Here is a 21,329-nt window from a genome sequence, read left to right on the forward strand (position 1 = left end):
AAAATACTAATTCAAATTAATAATAACATCAGTTTAAAAGACAAACAATAAACAGAATAAAGGAGCGAAACAGAAGAAACTCTAATTGTCGTGTGAAACAAAGGAGCTCTATAAAAAATGCAATATTTATGAAGGTATGCTGTTTTTTTTTTCACTAACATTCTGTCTTATTGGCAATATAATTCATTTCTCCCGCATTATTTAAAAACGGTCAGGCATCAGTCTGACAAAGTTATTCTTTCCCTAATTGACATGTTATGCATTACAGCTATATTTTTATAGACCCCTTCAGTCCAATGGTTTTTATTCTTACAAATACGATTCCTTGAAAGGAGCTGCAGAAGTAGTTGTATTAATCTGTTGAACTGTTTCAGGCAGTACTTAACTGGGACAAAACTACATCTGATGCCATATAAGGTTACTCTTTGCTGTTATTTTAATAGCTTCAGAGTTTGTAACAGACATATTTAAACAGTGAATTTCAAATCAATGCAGCTGTGATATCCACATTTCACGGCTAGACAGACTTTGTTTGGCATAGACACCACAGAACCATTGGACGAATCCGATGCAGTGTTGAGGTGTTTTAGCATAGTACTAATTCTCAACACCTGTCCATAGAGTTTAACATAATCAGGCATGAAACTGACTGGGTCACAAGATTCCCATAATGCAGCTCAATAGTCTGTTAATTAGATCCTGCCTGCTTTACAAAAATGTTCTTATTTTACACTCCAGTTTGTAACCCAGCATGAGATGGCTTCAACATAAGCACTGAGATCTTTATGGTGGGATTACAAAGGTAATGCTTTTTTTTTTTTACCAGCCCATTCAATTAAAAAAATGTCTCTGGAAATACCCTCAATGTGCTTTTTAATGCCGGATGTTTAGTAGCAAAAACTATTTTATGATTCAGGAAGGTTTGAGACCAAACAAATGAATTTAAAAAAAAAAAGTATTTAACACTAAAAAACTCAAACTCCTGCTGTGTTCATTTGACTCAGTTACTTATAAAGTCCAAAAAAAACTTCTTCTGGTGATAAGGGCATCAAAAATAACACAGAAATGAAACTAGCATGATGGCTTGTTTTATTTGAACTTAATACAAAATTATAGATTCACATAACAGGCCTATAGAGGAAACACTGTACTTTAGAAAAAACAGACATTTCACATAGAAAACTGCCTTTTTGGCATGAAGCGAAAACTATTTCAAGTAGTAGTGGCATGTTGTTCTCTCTCATTTTATACATATACAACTATGTACACAAAAAAAAAACCCAGGTGATGAGCAGTCTGGAGTAACGGTTTTAAAATGGGATTACAGTCAGTCACAGTCATTTCATGTATTGTATACTCAGTGCCCTGAACTCAAAACCCCATCAAGCATGTTTTTCCCTTTAGTGTCCGAGCTGCTCTTTCAATCCAAGAAGGCAAAGCAAATCCATTCAGAAATACTTTCACATTGATTGTTCAAGCCAGAAACAGATAAATGTCATCGAATTGCCCTCCTGTGATGCTAAAAGTGCTAGACCTAAATCACATGAGAGGGAAAGTGGGCACAGTACAACTTAGTGGCTGTGTAGCACCAAACATCTGGATGAAAAGATAAGGTTTGTTAGGATACTTGACCAGCTAGATTCTTTTTTTCAGTACCATTATCGTCTCTTTTTTTTTTAAAGTCTTTCAACTGGTACTGGAGGGATTAGTGTGCAAGAGCTCTTTTCAGTAAAATTGATCAAAAAGCAACACTCCAACGGTTGAGCATGTAGGAAGAATTAAGAGACTCATTTCACAGCTCTGGTTCGATTTCAGCAGATATCTCTGAAAACACAAACAGTACCTTTGGCAAACACACGGAGAACTACGGACAAAACTGAACGAGAACTGAATACAATCAGATTTTTCCAGGCTTCAGATGCAGATAGGGATCAGATCAACTATAGGAAGTTGATGACATTCACCAAATACAAGAGAGCATCTTGGACAGTGCATTACAGAGAAGTTGATAACCAAAACAATAACACGACAGCTATGTTTTTCAGTTGTTTTTTCTTTTACTAAAATATATGATCTTAACACTATTTCCAAAACAAATCCATGAGGTCTGATTTCTTTAACCATCTAATGCTATCAGAGATAGATTGTTGTAGAAGGCAGAAGTAACAGAGACTGTACCAGGGTCCTGAGAAAAGTCCGGCCTTGTTCCAGTGGTTTCAGAGCTGTGAGTCTATATTTATGGGAGGTACTTTAATCTTAATTTATTTTTACCTTGCTTTTTTTTTTTTTAAACTTAAAGTCTCTCCATCTTTTGGCGACAAATGGATCAGTGCAGACTGACATGAGTGAGGAACAGCATCAAGAGCAAAGTGCTGGAGGACAACAGCTGAGCAGGTGGCCTGACGATGTTCAAACATCCTCCGTCTAAAGGCTCAGGAAGCCCGCGTTAGAATACTCGTCCCCTTCTCTTTCCACTTCACCTCCGCTATGAGCTGCCGAGTTCTTCCTCTTCACTTGTTTTCCCGAGGTGCCACGAGGCCTCTGCATGGGCACCAAAAGGCGAAAACCTGGCTGGGCATTGGCAGAGGCTGCGCCCAAAGACGCGGTAATGGTCTTGAATGTGCAAGGCATGAGAGAGGAGGAGCATGTGGATGAAGGGCTGACACTCTGGATGGAGGAGTATCCTGAAGTGTGGAGATCTGCAGGGAAGGATGTTTGATTCGGAGCTTCTATATCCTTACTTTCATCCTTTTCTTCTTCACAGAAGCTGTCTTCATCACTGGACAGTGCTCTGCAGTGCTCCAGTCTTTTCTCATCCTCCGTCAGCGGGGACAGGTTGATGGAGATCATAGAAGCTATTGAAAAACAAAGATGTGTAATAGTTTAAAACAAAGTGTAAAGACAGATGCTAACACACTTTACAGCTACTATCATCCATCTGCATTTGTACATGACGCTGAGCTTGCATAATATGCAAGCCTTAATGTATGTTCTCTTTTATTATGCAGGACATTACAACTGCTGAGTCATGTCTAGTCACATTATGTCTATATATAGAAGAGTCCATTTTAATGCTGAGAATCAGACTGGATTCTCTGCTAACACTCACTATTACTGTCTTTCTCCCCCTCGCTCTCCTCCTCCTGGTCCCCCTCGTATCCAGAGCAGGAAGTGTCCAGGCTCCAGTCCATGATGTCGCCCAGTAGCGTTTCCTCCTGGTTGGATAACTCTGCGGTGGGCGTGGCCAGGAAACAGGCTCTGTGAGCTTGCATGGCGTCATCGCGTTTCCTGAGGAGAAAGTGGACAATCAGTGTGTGATGGTGAGTCACTGGAGCAGATGGCACAAACAAACGCCTCCCGAGACGGAGAGTGTAGACGGATAAAGAGAGACAGGAGACTCAGAGCAGATACATGGAGAGAGAGAGGGGCACTATTTAACTTTCACAGAGTGAGTCATTTCTCAAAACAGAATTATTTGCACGGCTCAAACCCCACCATCTTTCTGGATTCAGGTTCTCGTAATAATATCATGTGAAGTCAAATTAAGAGTGCTGTAATGATAAAAACAAACGAGTTGACAGTCAAGATGAACGTGACCTGACCGAAGGAAGAGAATGTTTACCCACGAGCTACTTTACATGGCATTTTTAATCACAGCAGTACATGCATACATCAGTACAGCAGTACATGCATACATCAGTGCGGCAGCTTTCAGAAGCAGCTCCTGCATAACATCCAGCGTTTCCACAGCAACGATAAACATGTTGTGAGCCGTTATGGCAGCCACCATTAAAGACACGCTGGCGTTACAACTATAAAGTTGAGGCCTTTTCTGACTTTGATAACGGTGGTAATTTAAGGATGTAATGAGTAATCAGTCTTTTTTTTTAAATCAATTTAGATATTTGAGTGTAAAAATTCACGTTTAGGTTGGTAAGATTTGTTGAATCATTGGAGTGAAAGTCTCTGCTTTCTTTCTGTTTTAAATATATCTAATTCAGATTAAGCACTTTAGGACAGCAAGACAATAATTTAATACTAGTCAAGTATTCATTTATATATTCATGAGGTCACTTTTAATTCATGCAAATGCTGCATCCCTGATTTCATTCCAACCATCATCCTTTAAGAGGGCAAACAGAGGTGGAGCAAAGTTTAAGAGAATATGAGGTGCATCCATGAAACAGCAGCAGTAACACTGGCCCGGTGTCATTAGAGTAATATAACATCATGACATCATAATGACACACAGAGCAATCTCAGCAAACCTAAAAATGGCTTCCAGCAGGTTGAATTGATGATACGCAACACTTTCAATTATTCATTTTAATAATATTTTCATAAATAGTTTTTTTTGTTTTTGTTTTTTTTTTTTAATTAAAAAGGTGTTTTTAATATCACAGTATTTGCTGTGGTGGCACAGCTGTGTGTTGGTGCATTGCTCACCTCTTGCTGGTGCTGGATGGAGAGGCGAGGAAGGTGTGGATGTCTGCTGGCTGACCAGTGGGACTGGGAGGCTCCATCTGCGGCTCCACCTCAGGAATCTCCAAGATCTGACACAACTCTGTATAGTCCATCACCTTACACCAGACGTGAAATATTAGTTTCAAAGAACCTTTTAAGAGATGTCGGTGCAGAAGATGTTTTGTTTCCCCTCGCCGCCTACAATAAAAAATAAAAATCAAGTACCCGTTCTTTGCTGATGCTCTGGTAGGCCTCGTCTTCAAACCGCTGTTTGACTCCAGTGAGAGATACATGCCTGTAATCTTTGGGAACATCTTGACTGAAACTGTTGGAGACACACAGATGAAGAGGGGGAGGGGTGAGGGGCAGGAGACAAGATGGTTGAGTTTGATCCACTATGCCGGCTCCATCTTTAATATTAACTCTTGCTGACAAATCTTGTTACACGCCCATTTGAGAATTACAGTTTATCGATACAATGTTCACCTATCAAAGTGACTCACCCTGAGGCACGCTTCCGTGACTCAGCTGGTGATTCATGCACACACCCCCTGCTCCTCTCCCCCCCCCTCCCCCGATACCCAGCCCTGCCTCCTTCTGTCTTTTGACTGCAGCTCTCTTAGGGTTTCATTTCTTCTTTAAAAACCTTCATGGTCAGCAGACATTAAAGACGATCATAGTTCTAATCAACGTAGCTTGGATGGAAACAGCCGACGCCTCACTAATCATCATCATCTCTTTCAAAAGGAACACACACGGACACAGAGATGCTGTGTGAGTCGAGGCAAAGAAACCAATCAGAATGAAGAATATATTCTAAATAGGATGGTGGCTAGAGGGGTTGTCACTGTATTTGTATTTACAATTCAACAATATTTATCACATTTCAATACAACAGCAAAAACAAATAAAGTCTGAGGCAACAAATTTAGGGTAATCATTTCTGCAATGTCTAAATTACAGACACACTTATCAATGGAAACGTTTCCATTTGGTTGAAATTATGAGTGAAGATTAAGTTTTCTTTTAGGCTTCAATACTTTTCGATACTATTAAAACACTGGGTTTCAGAAAGTATTGAAATTGGGCCAGCCTATAATATATCAGTTTCTGTTATCTAATATATTCATTATCAAAAGCTTAGTTGGTGTCATGACTTGGCCGAGGACACAATGAACTGTTTAGACCATCACATGCCTCCTGAAAATGAATAAAAAGTTAATCTAAGAGAAGGATTCAATAATCTAATTACACCAACAAACATATCTAATGCCATAAGTAACAGCTGGAGGACATGCACATCTGTTAATCCACGGGTTTCCTGCTCATGGGGGAGGTAGAGACACTGGTCACAATTGAATCAGAGGAGTCACGAGAAATTTAAAAAAGTAAGGAATAAGGAACAGAAACCGATCACTCAATGACATGAACCTTTTAGGGATATAACATCACAACAGGAGATCATTTGGGTTTCCCCTCTAAGACTCTAAGTGGGTTTTGGATTATACAAAGGCTCAAAGACAACAGTTCACACCACACTCACAACATGAGGTGTGCCACGCAGTCTCGGCTAAACATCATGTCCTTGCATTGTGTGAGAGAAGGAGACCATATATGGAAGTCAATCTAAAATACAGAGAGAGCATAACAACTGGCCTGAGCAACACAAGCAAAGGGGGTTTATACCGATGGTTATGGTAACAATAGATCAAATCTAAATCTGGGGGGTTTGAACAGTAATAACTACTTCAGTACAAACCTTCACTTAAGGTCTGAGTACTCAAAGTACAGCTCATGTATATATAATTTACAACCGAGATAAAGAGTCCATGTCATCACCTCCTTGGTTTACAGAGGCAGGTTTGCTCTCACAATACTTTGAGAAAAATGCACTTGATTGTCTTTGTGCTCGCCTTTAGAGTACGAGCTGGATGATGTTGAGGTCTGATTGATGGAACTGCCAACGACCATCATTTAGAAAACATACTGTGCTAATCAGAACTCTTTTCAATCTAATGTCTAGCTGCGGGAGTCACCACACAAACAGCCTCATTCAAAAAGGAGGAAAAGTCCAGAACTTCTTTGTAAATGAGGCCACTTCAAACCCCCCACCCCCCCTTTTTTTTTAAGTGATTACACTCATCGGGAGGCTGTTCCTCTGTCACAGCACATAAAGTGTTTGTAGGACCAAACTGAAATGTGCCTTTCAAGTGCTCTCACAAGGTCACGATAACCCATGTCATCTGTTTCTCTCTAAAGGAAGAGGAAGGTTTGATTGTGCTCTGTTGTCTGGCTCACATAGGTTTCTGAGAGTGATTTCAAAGACAAGGTGAGGAGAAGAGAAATTCAGTGATCACGCTTACCACTTGACATAGAGCAGCACAGAAAGGGAGACGAGGTCTTGCTTGGAGAAGCCGGTGTAGTCGACTAACTGGCTGGGCCAAAGCGGCGCTGCGGGGAGACATAAATGAACGTGGACATAAACTTTACACTCTGCGACTGCTGTAAATCTTTTGATTGTTTACAAGAGTATCCACAACGCGTGGGCGTCAGTGAGTGTTATTACCATAGTGATGTAGCGCTCGTGTAAGCAGCAGTGCAGCACAGGCCAGTTTGGCAGGCGGTGGCGAGGTGAGAGCCGAGTAGAGAAGGGACAGCTCGCAGATGTAGCTGAACAGGTGAGTGGTCCGCCTCTCCACGGGCAGCAGAGACAGCAGCACCTCCCCATAGTCCAGCAGTGTGGGACTCTAATGGAAAGGTTAACTGATTGAGTACTTTCATTCCCACAAGACGCGAGTGTCAGAGCTTCTACATTCACCGTTTGATGTACTCACCCTGATCCTTCCCTCCAGCACAGAGACAACCTCTCCCATCATTCGAACGAGGTCTTCATATTTGTAAGTGTTGTCTGTGAGCCAGACGGCTTCACGTATGGTCAGGATTTCTTTACTGATATAGCTAAAAATAAAATTAAAAAAAAGCGTGAAAAGATAGATTTTTAGAGTCTTCATTCTTACATTAAAAATAAAATCATCTGAAGGGTTGGCATGTTTGCTTTCTTACCGTGTACAAACTACCATGCAGGCGATTCCCAACAGCTGGAGACGAGCCTTGGGGACAGAGCGCAGAGCCAGGTAGCGGTCCACACAACCTACAGTCACATGCAGCGTCAGGCTGGAGAAGTCTTTCATGGTGGTCACCTCCACAAGCCAGTCCACCAGGATGTACCTGAAGAGGCAGGGAAGTAGGAGCTAAATATCATACAAGTGGAAGGGGGAGCGTCGAGGAAAATTCTTAAGATAGCTATACACCGTATATAATTATATATATATATATCTGATCCTAAAAATCCACCATGATTCTCTAATCCTTATTTGAATTCTGCCTGAAGGTAAAATGATATACCGGCCGTACACAGAAATGTTTGAGCTTCATTACATGCAAATTTTTTGACTGGGAAATTGTGCTGGTGTTTTCTTACATCTACTTTTTTTTTACTGATGTGATTAAAGAAAGCTAAGCTGGTCCAAACGACATGAGTCACCGCCATGACTAAAGCAGGATCATTTGATTGTCTTGAAGGATGATATTAACCAGCAGACTGTAATAATGTCGGTAAAGTCGTCATGGATGGTCTGTGTACCTCATCGTGTCCTTGATGCCACGTCTGAGGATGCCTTGCGTGCAGTGTGCTGATGCCGGGTTACAGCTGAAGAGTTGAGCCACTAAGTCCGAGCAGGCTTTGGACTCCAGACCAAGCGGGTTTCCACTGCTGCACACTTTGGCCAAAGAGACCTGCGAGGGAAACATGATGTCTTCTTAACAAAAATGTTCCTTAAAACACAGTCAATGACACAGCTTCTTGATATTAGGCAACAAAACAACAGATCCAATAAAGAATACATTTGTAGTTTGCTGCTGTAATTACAAGACGTTGGATTCAGATGAGTCATATGTTTTGCAAATCAACGCTGAACAATGGCAAAGCTATAAAAGGCAATAAAACAACTGTCCCCCATGACACTGCCTGGGTGCTTCAATAAAAAGAATCTCCAGCTGTGGACAGATGGAGGAGTGGGAAATAACAATAGAAATGAAACAAATAACGTGACAGATGAAAAGCTGTCAAAGCAGGATCATTCTCTTTTGTATCATTGCGCTAAACCACAACAGGGGGGCATGTCAATCTGCAGGCTGACAAGTGACAACTGGCCATTAGAGGCCTGAAAATGCACAGGGACACATGAAAACTGGTCTGCTGCATCCTTTTGATAGTAATTATACGCCTTCAATCACACACACCTGTGCCTCCCAGCATCCTTTGCCAGCATAATCCCTGAGGGTTCGCACGCACTGAAGGTACCTGCCTGGATCTGCCATCTGAAATGAAATTGTTATTTTTAAAATCACATGTAAAAATAACATACTCACATGTAGAACAATGTCCAGTACAGTCAAATTAAATGTTTTTGCATGTAACGCTATGAACAAATGGATTTATCGGTGATGCTTAAATTCAACATATGGAAGACCAATCAGACGCTGAACGAGAGGCTCAGACTCACTGCTGCTTTCCGGTTGTGCTCCCACAACATGTACGAGCTCTGCAGACAGCCAGCCTGTGAAGACTCTTGGAGCATAGATATGGCATCTGAGCGTCTTTCATCCCCCTGGAAAAAGAGATAAAGGTCTTGATGAACACAAACAAAATGTTCCCCTTCCTACATAGTAAGAAGTCAGTCAAACACATACAGTAAATGATTGTGCTGTGAAAGGAAACACAAATCAGGACTCATGAAATAGATCATAAAGGAGAAAACTGTTGTGTCATTTGTGGTACTAATAAGAAGTCCCTGTTACAGCAGCACACGGCTATACACTTTGATTGGGACAAATAGAAACTGGGCGAGCCAGACCCATAGACTCCCACTCACTTCAAATAGCTGCAGAACTCTGGCCAAACAATGCAACAACGGTCCTCTCTTCTCCTGTGAAAGAAAGAGATAAACACATGGATACTTACATTTAAGAAACATCTTTGTTATAAAAACGAAATTTTCCTTCATTTTTTTCTGTTTCTGTGCAACTCATTTCATAGTTAGAGGGGATCCACCTTCTTTACATATATAGCTTAATTTTTTTGGGGGGAAACACTTTACGCTAAAAACACAAAATGTGGAGTCTGTCTGATTCTGCAAACTAATGCTATTCTTATAGCAGGCCACACATTCACAAGCTTAATAAGAAGAGAAAAGCTCGAGTCTAAGAGTCAGACCTACCACATTGCTGTCACACTCGGCCTTAAGACGGTCAAACACCACCGCTTTGCAACAGCTGCCGGTGGGCGACCACGGCGGACGGATGAACACCCAGATGAAGGGATCTGTCAAGGGAGAGTGGAGGCTCTCCGCTAGGCTGAAAAAGTGGGAGGCCTTGCGACCACACACATCCGCTCGCCCCTCATCGCTCAGCAGTGCTGGAAGAGAGAACCAAAGCATAGACGGGAGCCTTTAAGGAACACTAGAGTCAACAAGAACTTAGTTTCCATAATATTATATGAAGAGATAATGTAACTAGGAAGTCTTATCAAAATGAATTGTTGAATTTTTGACTTTTTTTTTTGACTTACGTCCTTCATTGTACAAATAAGCAATCCCTAGTTTCACAGCAGCTTCAAAATTCCCTTTCTCAGCAGCTCTGAAAAAGGAGAGAAATGATTTAGGTAAAATCTTAGGAAAAGAAGAAAAGTAAACATCAGTAGGACAGTTTTTTTTGACAGTGTACCTTTCAAAGAGCCATAAGGTTTTGGGGGATGGCCAATTGTCCCTGAAACTGACCCTGGCCCATACACTGGAGTGGTTGTCGACAATGTCCCGCAGCTGGGAGTGAACCTGCAAAAACACATCCCGATGATTAGTCCTTCAACAAATTATCTGTCAGATGAAGGGGATGGATGATGAGTGGGTCAGAGCAGCTCTAGGATGGGACGGCACATGAATGCTGGAGTGTTACAGTGCATGTACAGTAAATGTACTCACGGCTCTGACAGACAGCAGGTCCTCTGCAGATAGACACTGGAGCACACAGAGGAGGACCTCCTCAGGGAGAGACAGCAAGGTGAGGGCTGGAGTTCGCTTACGAACCCGTTTCCGCGCTGGGATGGAGTAACATTTTGAACAACGGCAGTGGACTACTAAAAGAGATGGAAAACATACAGTATATATTAACATACGATGTGCCACTCTTAAGAAGGATTGTGATCCTCAGCACAAACACTCCAGGTGCACGCTTAAAACACAAAACTACCCAGAAGAATTTCACATCCAAGCGTTGAGTTCACAAACTAATTCTCACATTAATGTCAAACCAATATTTGCACTTCATTTAAAGCAGGCTCTGAGGCTGCTGATGCTGGTTAGCTGCTCAGGAATAGCAAGATGAAGGTTGTTGCCTACACATTCAAAACGCCCTGACGTAAGACATCTCCGGGTGGTCTCCGTCAAAAACCTTTGAATTCATGGAAAGTTGATAACCCTTAAAGTATTATTTTTTTTAAAGCTCACATTTTCCTCTCAATAAGCCGAAGTTGATGTGTTATGTAACAATTGAACACTGAGTATCTCACTCTGGAAAATCAAACTAAGTGAGCGCCCAAATTTCCCTCCCGAGATTCAAAAGCGTCCTAATGTGAAGCGACCATCAAATTTTCTTAAGTTTAACAATATATTTGACACTTAAAGAATCAACGTAAACAAGAGCACTCACTCGTTTCGAACATAAATTGTCATTATCAATCACCTTTAAAAATACAAGTTTACTACAGGAAGTATCCATGACTACGCCGGTTTACGTTAGTCTCAACTAGCAGCTCGTCAGTAAGCTGCCGAAATTATTTTCATTCAACGCGTTTTTTTACAAACGCTCGTCCTACATAAAACCTTTGCATTGCCTTTTGTCATATTAACAAGTTTAAATTAGTGTAAATTACTTACCGCCCGCTTTCATTGCAAGTGAAGTGATATCTCCTTGAACAGCGATGCCTGGAGCTTCAGTACTAATAAGCTATTTAAATGTTGCAGTAATATACACTAATATGTAACACAAACCAATTAAAGGCTATTACAGCGAAATTTAAGGAATACAGTGTTACAGAAACTCTCACTGCCTCTGTTTGTGCTGTGCTAGATGATGAACCTAATATCTTAACAAGTTGTGTTAGCCCTTTCCTGAATTCAAATTCAAGCACGCGTCCTCACTTTGTAGGACCCGCCCCCAAAGCTGCTCTAGGACCGCCCGCGCCCACCGTTTAAACTCTTTTTAAAATATGATTGGCCGGAGGAGATGACGCCCATCCACCCTATAGTAGCCCACCGATTGGCCAGCACAGAGAAGAGTCGTGACGATTGGTCAGATTTTGAAAACATCACAGCTTTTAGAAGCTCATTGGACAACGTGACGCGATTTCGAAGTACGCGCTCGTCATTAAACCTTTCTGATTGGTTGACCTGATTACGAAGTGAACATATAATCCCTCCTACTCCTGGTAGTTTGTGGGAAATGTAGTGGAGGAGAAAACGCTGTTTAAAGGTATCCAGTTTAAAGGGACAGGCGCAGTGTCAGCTCGGCAGAGTTTGTGTCACGTTAGAACAACTTTACATGTAGAAAAATGAAATCCTTTTGATTTTTTCCTGTTAGGCTATTTTAATATTTAGTATCTAATAACAGTAATTCCTGTTGACACATCAATGGCAATGGAAATAATACAATTATTATGATTCATTAGATGTTAAGGTGATTGGTATGACAATGCAGCAATTGTGAGCATCTATAAAGCCACTCAGGCCACATTAATGGACTTCTATTCCAACATTTTAAAATTACAAACATGTGTATAGTTTAGCAATCTAGGCAACATCAGCCTTTCATTTAAAATAAATGTTCCAATGTCTGGCTTATCCTTATTGCTTTAACAAGGTTTATCAGTAAAACTTTGTGACATTGTGCCAAACTTACTTCAGTATTTGCAGGCTGAGCAGCAAGATTTAATAGCTGAGAGGTGCATACTTAATTTCTGCAGTTTTGGTTTGATTTTGTTTGATTGATTGTTAAACAAGAAATGGCCACAACCTATCCAAAACTCACCTTTTCAGATATCTTCAAATGTGTATTTACAAAAAAAATGTTTCCTTCATTTCCTGACCTGCCGTCCAAAAGCCAACAAAGACGTCCTCCTAGAACCCTTTCAGAAGAAATATGTCTCTGTGGCATATTCTGTTAAAGGGACTGATCTTGGTATCTTGGGACAAAACCAAAACTACATGGGAGAGAGATTTGGGTGTGGTGCTTTGGGGAGGCGTGGTGCTTTGGGGAGGCGTGGTGGGACAGTTTTATTTGTTCTATACACACATTTTTCTTTGTGTATACAACACGGGTTAATTCAGTTTAAGGTACTTCACCGTCTCCACTATTCCAGGGACAAGCTTGCTAGAATCTTTTCCACCACAGACATATTTTTATGTGTTTTCCCATATTTGTGGACAAACAACCCCTGATCTCCACATTGCCATTTTGGTAATAGCACCCCTAAAATGTAAGCTTACTTATTTGCAGGCGAATGCTTTGGCATTTGCATTGTTGCTTGCTCACAGACCGATCCTTTTTAACTGGAAGTCAAATAGAGCCCCGCCATATAGTTGAAGGAGGCACTTTTCTTTCTGCCTTTGGAAAAGCTCAGGTATAAAAAAAGCAAAAGACGCAGGGATTTTGTTGCGACCTGGTATCCTTTTAAAGATTTCATTGAATGCTCTACATTACATTGAGTACTCTGCTTGTCTGGTAATATGAATCTTTGGTATTGATTTACGTTTACTATACAATTATAGTGCTTTTAAAAGTAAAGACAGAATAGTGATAAGAAAACCAGCTGTCTAGCCGCATAATTTTTCATTTTATTTACTTTTTTTTTTTTCTCTTTCTATCTCTGAGCCTTGAGGGGAGGGGGTGTTTTTTTTTTTCTTTGTTTTTTTTAATCTCCATTGTATATTTCCTTACTATGGTTATTTGTGTGATGTATATGTATGTAGCCTATGCGTTAATAATTAAAATTATTATTAATTAATAAAAAACAAACAAGAGAAGGCCTGCGTAAACCTCAATGTTTCAGCAAATGTTAAAAACAAGTGAACAAGTAGAATAAATAAAGTTATTGATGAACTATTTTGCTTAAAGGATCATAACAGGAAATCCTTGTTACTTGCCTTATTTTTTTGCACATGCAGACACACACACACACACACACACACTGGTATTAAGTCGTCAATGTTTGTGTTACCTCGCAGAAAAGGGCTGTAATGCCCGGCACAGCATCTGACACAGCTGCTGCTGAGAAAATGACCTAATGATCAAGACAATTGTTCAGGATTTCCATTGTGAGTTAATGGACTTCTCTCCTGGCTGAATATGTCTGTTTATCACTGGTCCTTTGAAGTGAGTCATAAAGGAGTACACAGTGCTGTTTGTTCCTTTCAAGCTCTCGACTGATCTGCAACAAGAACTGGCTCGACATTACCACTGCCACTCTATATTGGCCTTTATGAAGAAAAAAAATGCTTTTGTAAGTTTGTAAGTCTACCATTACACACATTTGAAAAGCATTAGGAATGTCAGTTCAAAAATAATACCATGTCTATATTTCTTTTATAACTTTAGAGATGCTACTGTATGTCAAAAAAAGAAAATTAATTTCTATGTTCACTGGTGCACATAATACTTGCAGCATTCTCTATGGCAGGTATGTATGACCTAATTATGTCGTAGCTGGGTGACCTCAGCCCGTGCAGGTGCCTTACACCCGCAACTGATGCAGTCCCTGTTTCCATAGAAACAGCCTTTTCAACCATTTTTTTTGGTTAAACACAAAGTGACCAGTAATGGTAAGGGAAAAGCAATATATTTGTGCACTTAACCTTAATTGAAAACAATAATAGAAATAAAACTGTACATAATGTGCCTGTGCCGTCCTAGTCTATAATTATTTTCAATAAGAAACCTTAGTATAATTACACTGTTGTTTATAGAGACACTGCCCCCTGCAGCAGAACACAGAGTTTGATCTGAAAAGAGGATAAGAAGGACTTGACATTTGTTGCTGAAATTTGAGATTAAAAGTGGGAAGGAACATGAGATGAACAGCTAAGAGATGATGGGGAGTAAGTGATGTCTGTGGCAGAGTAACGGGGTTAAGATAATACACTGTAATCAACTATCTCCTGCTGGAGACATGGTCAAAAATAAAGTATGTGTGGCAGTTTCATATATAATTCAAATACTCTCATGTCGATGTCTCATTAAATTCAAAGACTCCTCATCACATTTGTTTCTATTACAACACATTGAGATTGCTAATCTCATTTGCTTGTAATTCAGTTGGTCTGGCCAGGCATGTGTGATCATTATCTGCACCTGTCTTAAAAACAGCTGTTGTGTTGGAAGCAAAGTTTAAATTTAACTCCATCCTGATTCAACGGTATCATCTGGAGCAAACAGCAGGCAGTGATCTGATAAAACACACAGATAGAGATGCACAGATGCTGTTAATCAGGAGTTTGAGTAAAACATAGCAAGTCATCAGACGTGTTTGGCTCAAATTTAGATTTCTTTATGCAACCCGTGCTGCCTGTTGTGTCATTTAAATTTTGCAAAATGAAACCAAAATATTTTTTTTGTTTGGCTTAAAGCCAAAAAAAGCACTAAATTATTTGGGTTTGAAGCAAAATCCTGGAGTTTTAGAGGCGGATGAGTTGCTCCCATCTGGTTTCCTGTAATACACCCTGACCCCAGCAAAACAACTGACCACTTCCACCCTCTCTGCTCTTTGCCTCTCTCCAGCTCTCCACCCATGGCAGCTTCCCAGCACAGTGACCATTGACTGATTATCAAATGTGCGGATGCTTATCAAATAAAAAAACAAACTCTTGGTGAACTCTAAGTGCTTTAATCAGTCGCACCCACACAAACCTTTATGTGTACATGCTGGATATTTTTATCACGCTGAGGGTTTGCATAATTCCTTTTGCCAGTAGAGGGTGTTATTTTTTCCAGGCCATTCCCTCGTAACATTGACCAGGGGATCCCACATATACCAGGGAATTATACCTGCTTTTCATTACCATAATAAATATCTAAAGGCAGGGACAGTTATAAACTGAGTTATGATCAATGTTAGTCAATTTTCTCACCACCACAGACACTTCCAATCTCTCAACAAAGTACACAAAGTTCTTGTATAATATTAATGTCTGAGAAGTTTATCTTCAACAAACTAAAACATGACAGGCCGATGTTTTCACATACAATTTATTATATAACAATCAAAATTTACATACAAGTACAAATATACACGAGAAATATAAAATTGTCATATATACAGCACCAAAATTAGAATGAACAAAAAATAAACACATTTTTTGCCTCTGAGTGGACAAACAGCATAAGCAGACAGCAACGCTATCCACTAGGTTAGGGACATATTTCCCCTGCAGCAATGAGAGGTAGACTTTCCCTTTACATTGTTTCTTTTTTCTTTTTTTTCTTCTTTTTTTACAAGGCAGTTGGGGAATCCCTTTATATCCATTAAAAACAAACTCTGGTCACTTGCCATCAATTTTAAGTGTTAACACACTGGCACAATATAGTTTGAGAACTGGCGAGAACAACAATGCAACCACAGTGCAGCGAATGAGTATTATACATGTAACACTGAAGTAATAAACAGGCCTATAAAAGGTGTGTGTGTGTGTGTTAGCCTTGCCATACAATTGGTGGTTCTACATTGGTTCTTTCAGTCATCTAATTAAGGTTAAGAAAAAAACAACTTCAACTCATTAACTTGGCATTGTCAATGCTGCTGCCAGTAATGCATTTTCCCCTCAATATAATACTGCTATGTTCAGGATGGATGATCTCAATTTAGCCACCGGCAACCATCCCTACTTGAACATAAAAGTGAAAGCAACGACTTCCCAGATTGCTTTTGTCTTCCAACATTACCTCTTCATTTCCCCGTCTTCTCTTTCTTCACTTGTTTTAAACAAATAGAGTTAGTCATTGTGCAAGGAAACATCTAATTGCACACTGGGCTGCAAATAATGTTTAAGACAGAAATGATCCATTGAATGTCTATTGAAGCAGACAGACCAAGCGGGACTGGAATAGATAAACTGGCCTTCAGGACAATCTTTGGCATTGTGTAATGGTTGCTACCTCTCGATGCATAGACAGATTTTAGTCAGCAACATGCATAACTAATCGGGTAGAATCAATGCATGAGGATCAATGATGATTCTCAAGGGTAAAGGACTGCAACTACACTGCCCTTCACATTGAGACAAAGGTCTAGACTCACTTTCATATCTTTACATTCTGTACATGCACTTTCTCCTTCTATGATTTGTATTTTTTTGTACATTCAGTGACAGATATATTTAAGACAAGAATAAGATTTCCCTGTGTGTCTCCTCCTATGACACCACACATCAACACAAAGCACCTAATCACCGACATGGAGCAATATGCAGCTACATTCATTCATTCTCTGAAAGCATATGTGTTGGAAAGGGAAACCCAAGAGCCATTTAGATCACAAACCTTAGCCACAATTCACTACAGAACAGCCTTGTACCCTATTTTTAGTCTGACAAAGGACTTTGCTACTTACTCTCAGTCAATATTCTTTCCACCATTACAGAGAAAATAATCCACATTCTTTGGCACAGATGGATACCGGCATGTGTGTGGACTGGAGGACTTACATTAAAGTGTATGTGTCTCAACTTGTGTGTTAAAAGCTGTTCACACTCCCTCCCAGGATTTATCGAAATGGGGAAATGAGTAGGTGCAAGTCAGACACATGAGGATGCAGAAGACATATGGGATGGATGAGGACAGTCCTAGTGAGGTAAAGAGTGAGAGAAAACAAGGGGGACATTCTTAGGGGTTCAGATGTAAAAGGGGGAATGCAACAGAGCCTTTTTCCATGAGTGCTTGCTCAAGGCACAAAGCGGGAGGGGCCCTAGGGGAGCAGGATCAGTCAAAGTGTCCCTGCAGTGGCATGTCCCCTCACTCAGTGTCCTTCAATAATCCTGGCCTGCCCCATGGTGCCCCACAAAGACACTAGGCTGGGTGTAAATGCTCACATAATGACAGGAGGGCAATCAGTCAGTGCCCCACTCCTTTGTAATGTGAAGATTAAGCTACAAAAGGCCTTTCAGTGATTTACCAAACTTTTCTCTTACTTGGCATGGACATTACCATATGTGCAAATCTTTTGTTCCTCCGAAGTGAAGTCCAAGGTCCAGTTCCAACAGTCTTTCAGTTTACCAGAACCTTTATTTTTGCACACATCTTCCACTTTCCCAACAAGTCCTCTGCCCTCCCCAGTTCATCGTCCACACAGATGCCAGTAAGATCCTGTTGGACTCGAGTTCCACTCTCCCATTGCGTAAAAAAAGCTCCCAACGCATTGCTGCGGTGTCACAGGACGAGTGAATGACGCTGGCCGCTGACGCGGGTGAGCTGCTCTTTCAGATGGGTATCGGGTTGTCTTCTTTGGCCCACTTCTGGCCTCTTGGAGAGTCACCTGTCCTGGCAGGAGGAATGCTGTGACTGACGTGCCTAGTGACGCCAGCACTGACTCCAGCAGCAGCTCAGCATAGCGTGTTAGGTGTCTGTGCAGGCTTCCACTGTGAGTACTGTGCATGTGTGACTGAGGACGGCAAGGGCCATGTTTCTGTGCGTGTATAAATGCACGCAGTGCACAGCACATATTTGTGCGTCTCCTTGGAGGTTGTTTTGACACAGGACACCTGCTGTCTGACGGTAAAAGTTTGTGTGCGGCACTGGTGAGCCCTCCTTGCCAATCCAAAATGGTCCAAACTAAACAGACTTAACAGATACTTGGAATCCTGTCTACCTGTCCTTCCACTGATTTGTCGGCCCAAGTTCTCCCCGTTATAAACTGAGTCAAACTCTGTGATAAAGAATAGAGGGGATTTGGCGGTGGGAGGTGGAGTGACGGCTTCTTTAGCTAACCTCTGAGCTCCCAGCCCTGGGTATGTCTCTGCAACCAAGTTCCTCTCGTAGTTTTTTCCATGGGCTTCAGAGAGGACACTGTTCAGAAGTGAACGAGCCTCCCTCTTTCTTTTTTCTTCTCTTCTTCTTGTGTACAGTCCAACAGGCAGTGGCCATCAGCAATAGCAAAACACCCATAACCAGTAGCACCACTGAAACCACTTTAGTCTGTGGCAGGTCGTTATAGGTGTAGGTCACCCCTGTTCCTGCTACACCTATAACCAGAGAGATGATTCCAAAGGGAAAGATGCAGCGGTACCAGGATTTCTCCATGCCTCCAGTGGCCTGGGACAGTCGCTCGAGGGAGGACAGCACCTCAGGGACTTTTGCACCACCAACCTCCAAAGACTGACCCTCCTGACCAGAGCTGGTCTGGGGCTGAGTTTGGCAAGTCAGGTGGCCCGTTGTGCAGCCCATCCTTATGGAGTGGGCCGGTGAATCCTGAAACAAGGATGCAGTGTTCGCCTCTTGGATCCTCTTTGTAGTCAGCTCTAGCCTGGAGAAACAGGAAGAATTAGAGAAAGGCAAAAAAAAAGAGAGAAAGGAGGTCTTGATGAGATAACGGGAGCACACAAGGCTGTGGTGTGAGGATGAAGGCTTTAAGTCAGCGCTGAAATCCACTCACACTTTCCCCTTCTCTGCCTCCCTCTCAGGCTGCATCTCTGTCGGGTGCCTGCATGCTCTCTGGCAGCACATTGTACACTCTGCTCAGTGTAGTGGAGGGCGATATATAAGGGACCACTGGAAGGGGAGGAGCCTGGAAGAAAAACAGGGAAGTCCAAGTAATCTGATTGGTCTTCTTTTGGGTGACGTCAAACTTTGAAGCAGGGAGACTAGGGGTTGAGGAAGCTGTGGCAGGGGGAGGGGAGTTAACTGCTCCCTCTTTTCTTCTTCATCTCCCCATCACTGCCTCTCAATTGCAGGTTTTTTTTTGTTTTCCTGCAGTAAAGGCCTCCTGTTGAGAATAGAGCAACCTATTGGAAATCAGAGGAAAAGGGGAAATCCCTCATCACTTTAGATTGGAAAGCTTTCCCTCTTGTCATCGCCTCCCGCTCCAACAGAACAGATGTGTCACCTTCATTTGGCAATTACACAGTAATGGTGTTTTCATTGCACTCCACCAATTCAAAGACATCAGCAGCAAACAGAGATCCTCCATCCACCTACACACTTCCTCCATTTATATGCATGCAGGCACCTGAAAACACTGATTTGTGGGAGGATATCAGATACGTAGTGCTCCTCAGTTAAAGTGTAAATGCTGTAAAGAGGATGCCCACACGTGACAGAAACACACTCTTGAAAAACCAATGGCAGCCCCCACTCACTTCCCACCCACACACACACACACTGATGGTGCCCATCCTTTCTGAATGGAAGGAAGCCTCGTAGAAGTGAATCCCCCGGTACGTTGTTCTCTCATCCATGAAAAGAAAAATCAATTCGGACAGCTCTCTTCAACAAACTTCTAATCTCACTCCTCCACATTTGAAAAGCTATATTGAGGAGGCATAAATGTGAGTTCACTGCTAAAAGTCTGTTGTATTTTATTTCTGGGCATTACACAATCTACTATAACAACAATTTGGGATTATTTTTCAGAAATAAACTTTGGCAGTTTCATTGACTGATGCAATTTTCAAGTAAATGACTTGTATTTAAGGATAAACACATTTCATAAGTCGTTCTCACTATAGGTCTTGTATTTTATTTTGATATCAAAAGAAAAGAACCCTGGGTAGGACGCAACTACTGGAATATAATTATGGGTTTAAAAAGCTTGTCTATGCATTTGTAAAACCCGAGCAACAGGTTTTCTCCTCCTCATTAGATAAAAGGGTTCCTGCTCTTCCATGTCCACAAGGAGCCCATTATTAGATTAAGAGAGCCCTATGTCTCTTGTAAAAGCCCAACATGCCTCCTTCTCTACAGGACAACTGATTTGCAGTTCAGGGAGTGTTTGTTGCCTTCACGGAAATCTTACGGTAAACCTGCGAGGACGACTTAAAAAGCTCTGTTGTAGCTCATTGTGCTCAATGAACAAAGCTGTAGATGAGAAGAAAGAAAAAGAGAAAGTGAAGAATGTGCTTGTGATGGGGCCCAGGAGAAAAGCAATTGAAGCAGAGAAGTGGATTCTTGGTAGCCCTGTTTGGTTTCTGTGGATTTGCACTTGGATTCCAACTTTACAGAGGACTCGAGCTACAAAAGATTTTTTTTTTAAAAAAAGAGAAAAAAAGAGAGAGAGAGAGGTTGAAAAAAATTAAACAAGTTGGAAGGAATTTGTAAGAAAAGAAAGCACAATTCAACTGTGTGACACAAAGCAATGCTAACATGGAAAAGAAAATGAGGCCTTTCCATGGAAAGTGAAATTTCCTCAAACCTTCCATTATGTGACATAAAGAGGCATGAGAAAAATGGGACGAAGGCGTGAGACCTGGTTAACCTGGGAAGGGCCAGGCCATGTTGGAGGGAATGGAAGAGGTCTGCTAGTGACAGCAGATGTATGCAGGTCACAGGAAGGCTGAGTTGCGTAGGCGCCCTTCCCTCTGAGCCCTGTGTGTAGTGTTGATGTGATCTCAAGGATGCTTCCCTGCCTCTTCCTCCCTTCACACACCCTAATCCAAGACTGTTTGGGAAAAGAAGCCGGCGGCTGACTGCTATAATCCTGGACAGATGACATTTTCTTGAATAGAGGGTACCTTGGGGCAATTTCTTATGTAGCCCAGGAGTTTCTCCAA

At 41.4% G+C, this 21,329-nt stretch overlaps 2 protein-coding genes across 2 annotated transcripts; both read right to left on the reverse strand.

Annotated features, from left to right (window-relative positions):
* Window positions 1-1,074: 1,074 nt before the first annotated feature.
* Window positions 1,075-11,821, reverse strand: ccnf (cyclin F). The gene is made up of 17 exons (XM_079366731.1): window positions 11,457-11,821; window positions 10,503-10,657; window positions 10,249-10,355; window positions 10,094-10,161; window positions 9,744-9,940; window positions 9,399-9,452; window positions 9,030-9,134; window positions 8,767-8,844; window positions 8,108-8,259; window positions 7,528-7,692; window positions 7,299-7,422; window positions 7,031-7,211; window positions 6,828-6,915; window positions 4,690-4,789; window positions 4,447-4,580; window positions 3,110-3,288; window positions 1,075-2,855 (listed from the first exon to the last, which is right to left on the reverse strand). Exons 1-17 carry the CDS (start codon window positions 11,467-11,469, stop codon window positions 2,425-2,427), a joined length of 2,331 nt encoding a protein of 776 aa, XP_079222857.1. The 5' UTR covers window positions 11,470-11,821; the 3' UTR covers window positions 1,075-2,424.
* Window positions 11,822-15,692: 3,871 nt separating this feature from the next.
* Window positions 15,693-19,963, reverse strand: LOC306838614 (uncharacterized protein). Its single transcript, XM_079366915.1, has 2 exons — window positions 19,217-19,963; window positions 15,693-19,087 (listed from the first exon to the last, which is right to left on the reverse strand). Exons 1-2 carry the CDS (start codon window positions 19,285-19,287, stop codon window positions 18,619-18,621), a joined length of 540 nt encoding a protein of 179 aa, XP_079223041.1. The 5' UTR covers window positions 19,288-19,963; the 3' UTR covers window positions 15,693-18,618.
* Window positions 19,964-21,329: the final 1,366 nt, after the last annotated feature.

This window comes from Symphodus melops (assembly GCF_947650265.1).
Source record: "Symphodus melops genome assembly, chromosome: 17".
NCBI classification, from domain to species: Eukaryota; Metazoa; Chordata; class Actinopteri; order Labriformes; family Labridae; genus Symphodus; species Symphodus melops.

Excerpts from the sequence above, each read along its gene's own strand:
- ccnf (XM_079366731.1), bottom strand. Across the intron at positions 8,845-9,029 it reads AGCACAACCGGAAAGCAGCA|ATGGCAGATCCAGGCAGGTA; the intron begins GTGAGTCTGAGC and ends ATTTCATTTCAG. Across the intron at positions 2,856-3,109 it reads GGGGGAGAAAGACAGTAATA|CTTCTATGATCTCCATCAAC; the intron begins GTGAGTGTTAGC and ends GTTTTTCAATAG.
- LOC306838614 (XM_079366915.1), bottom strand. The coding sequence starts at position 19,287 with ATGTGCTGCCAGAGAGCATGCAGGCACCCGACAGAGATGCAGCCTGAG. Across the intron at positions 19,088-19,216 it reads GAGGCAGAGAAGGGGAAAGT|GCTAGAGCTGACTACAAAGA; the intron begins GTGAGTGGATTT and ends CTGTTTCTCCAG.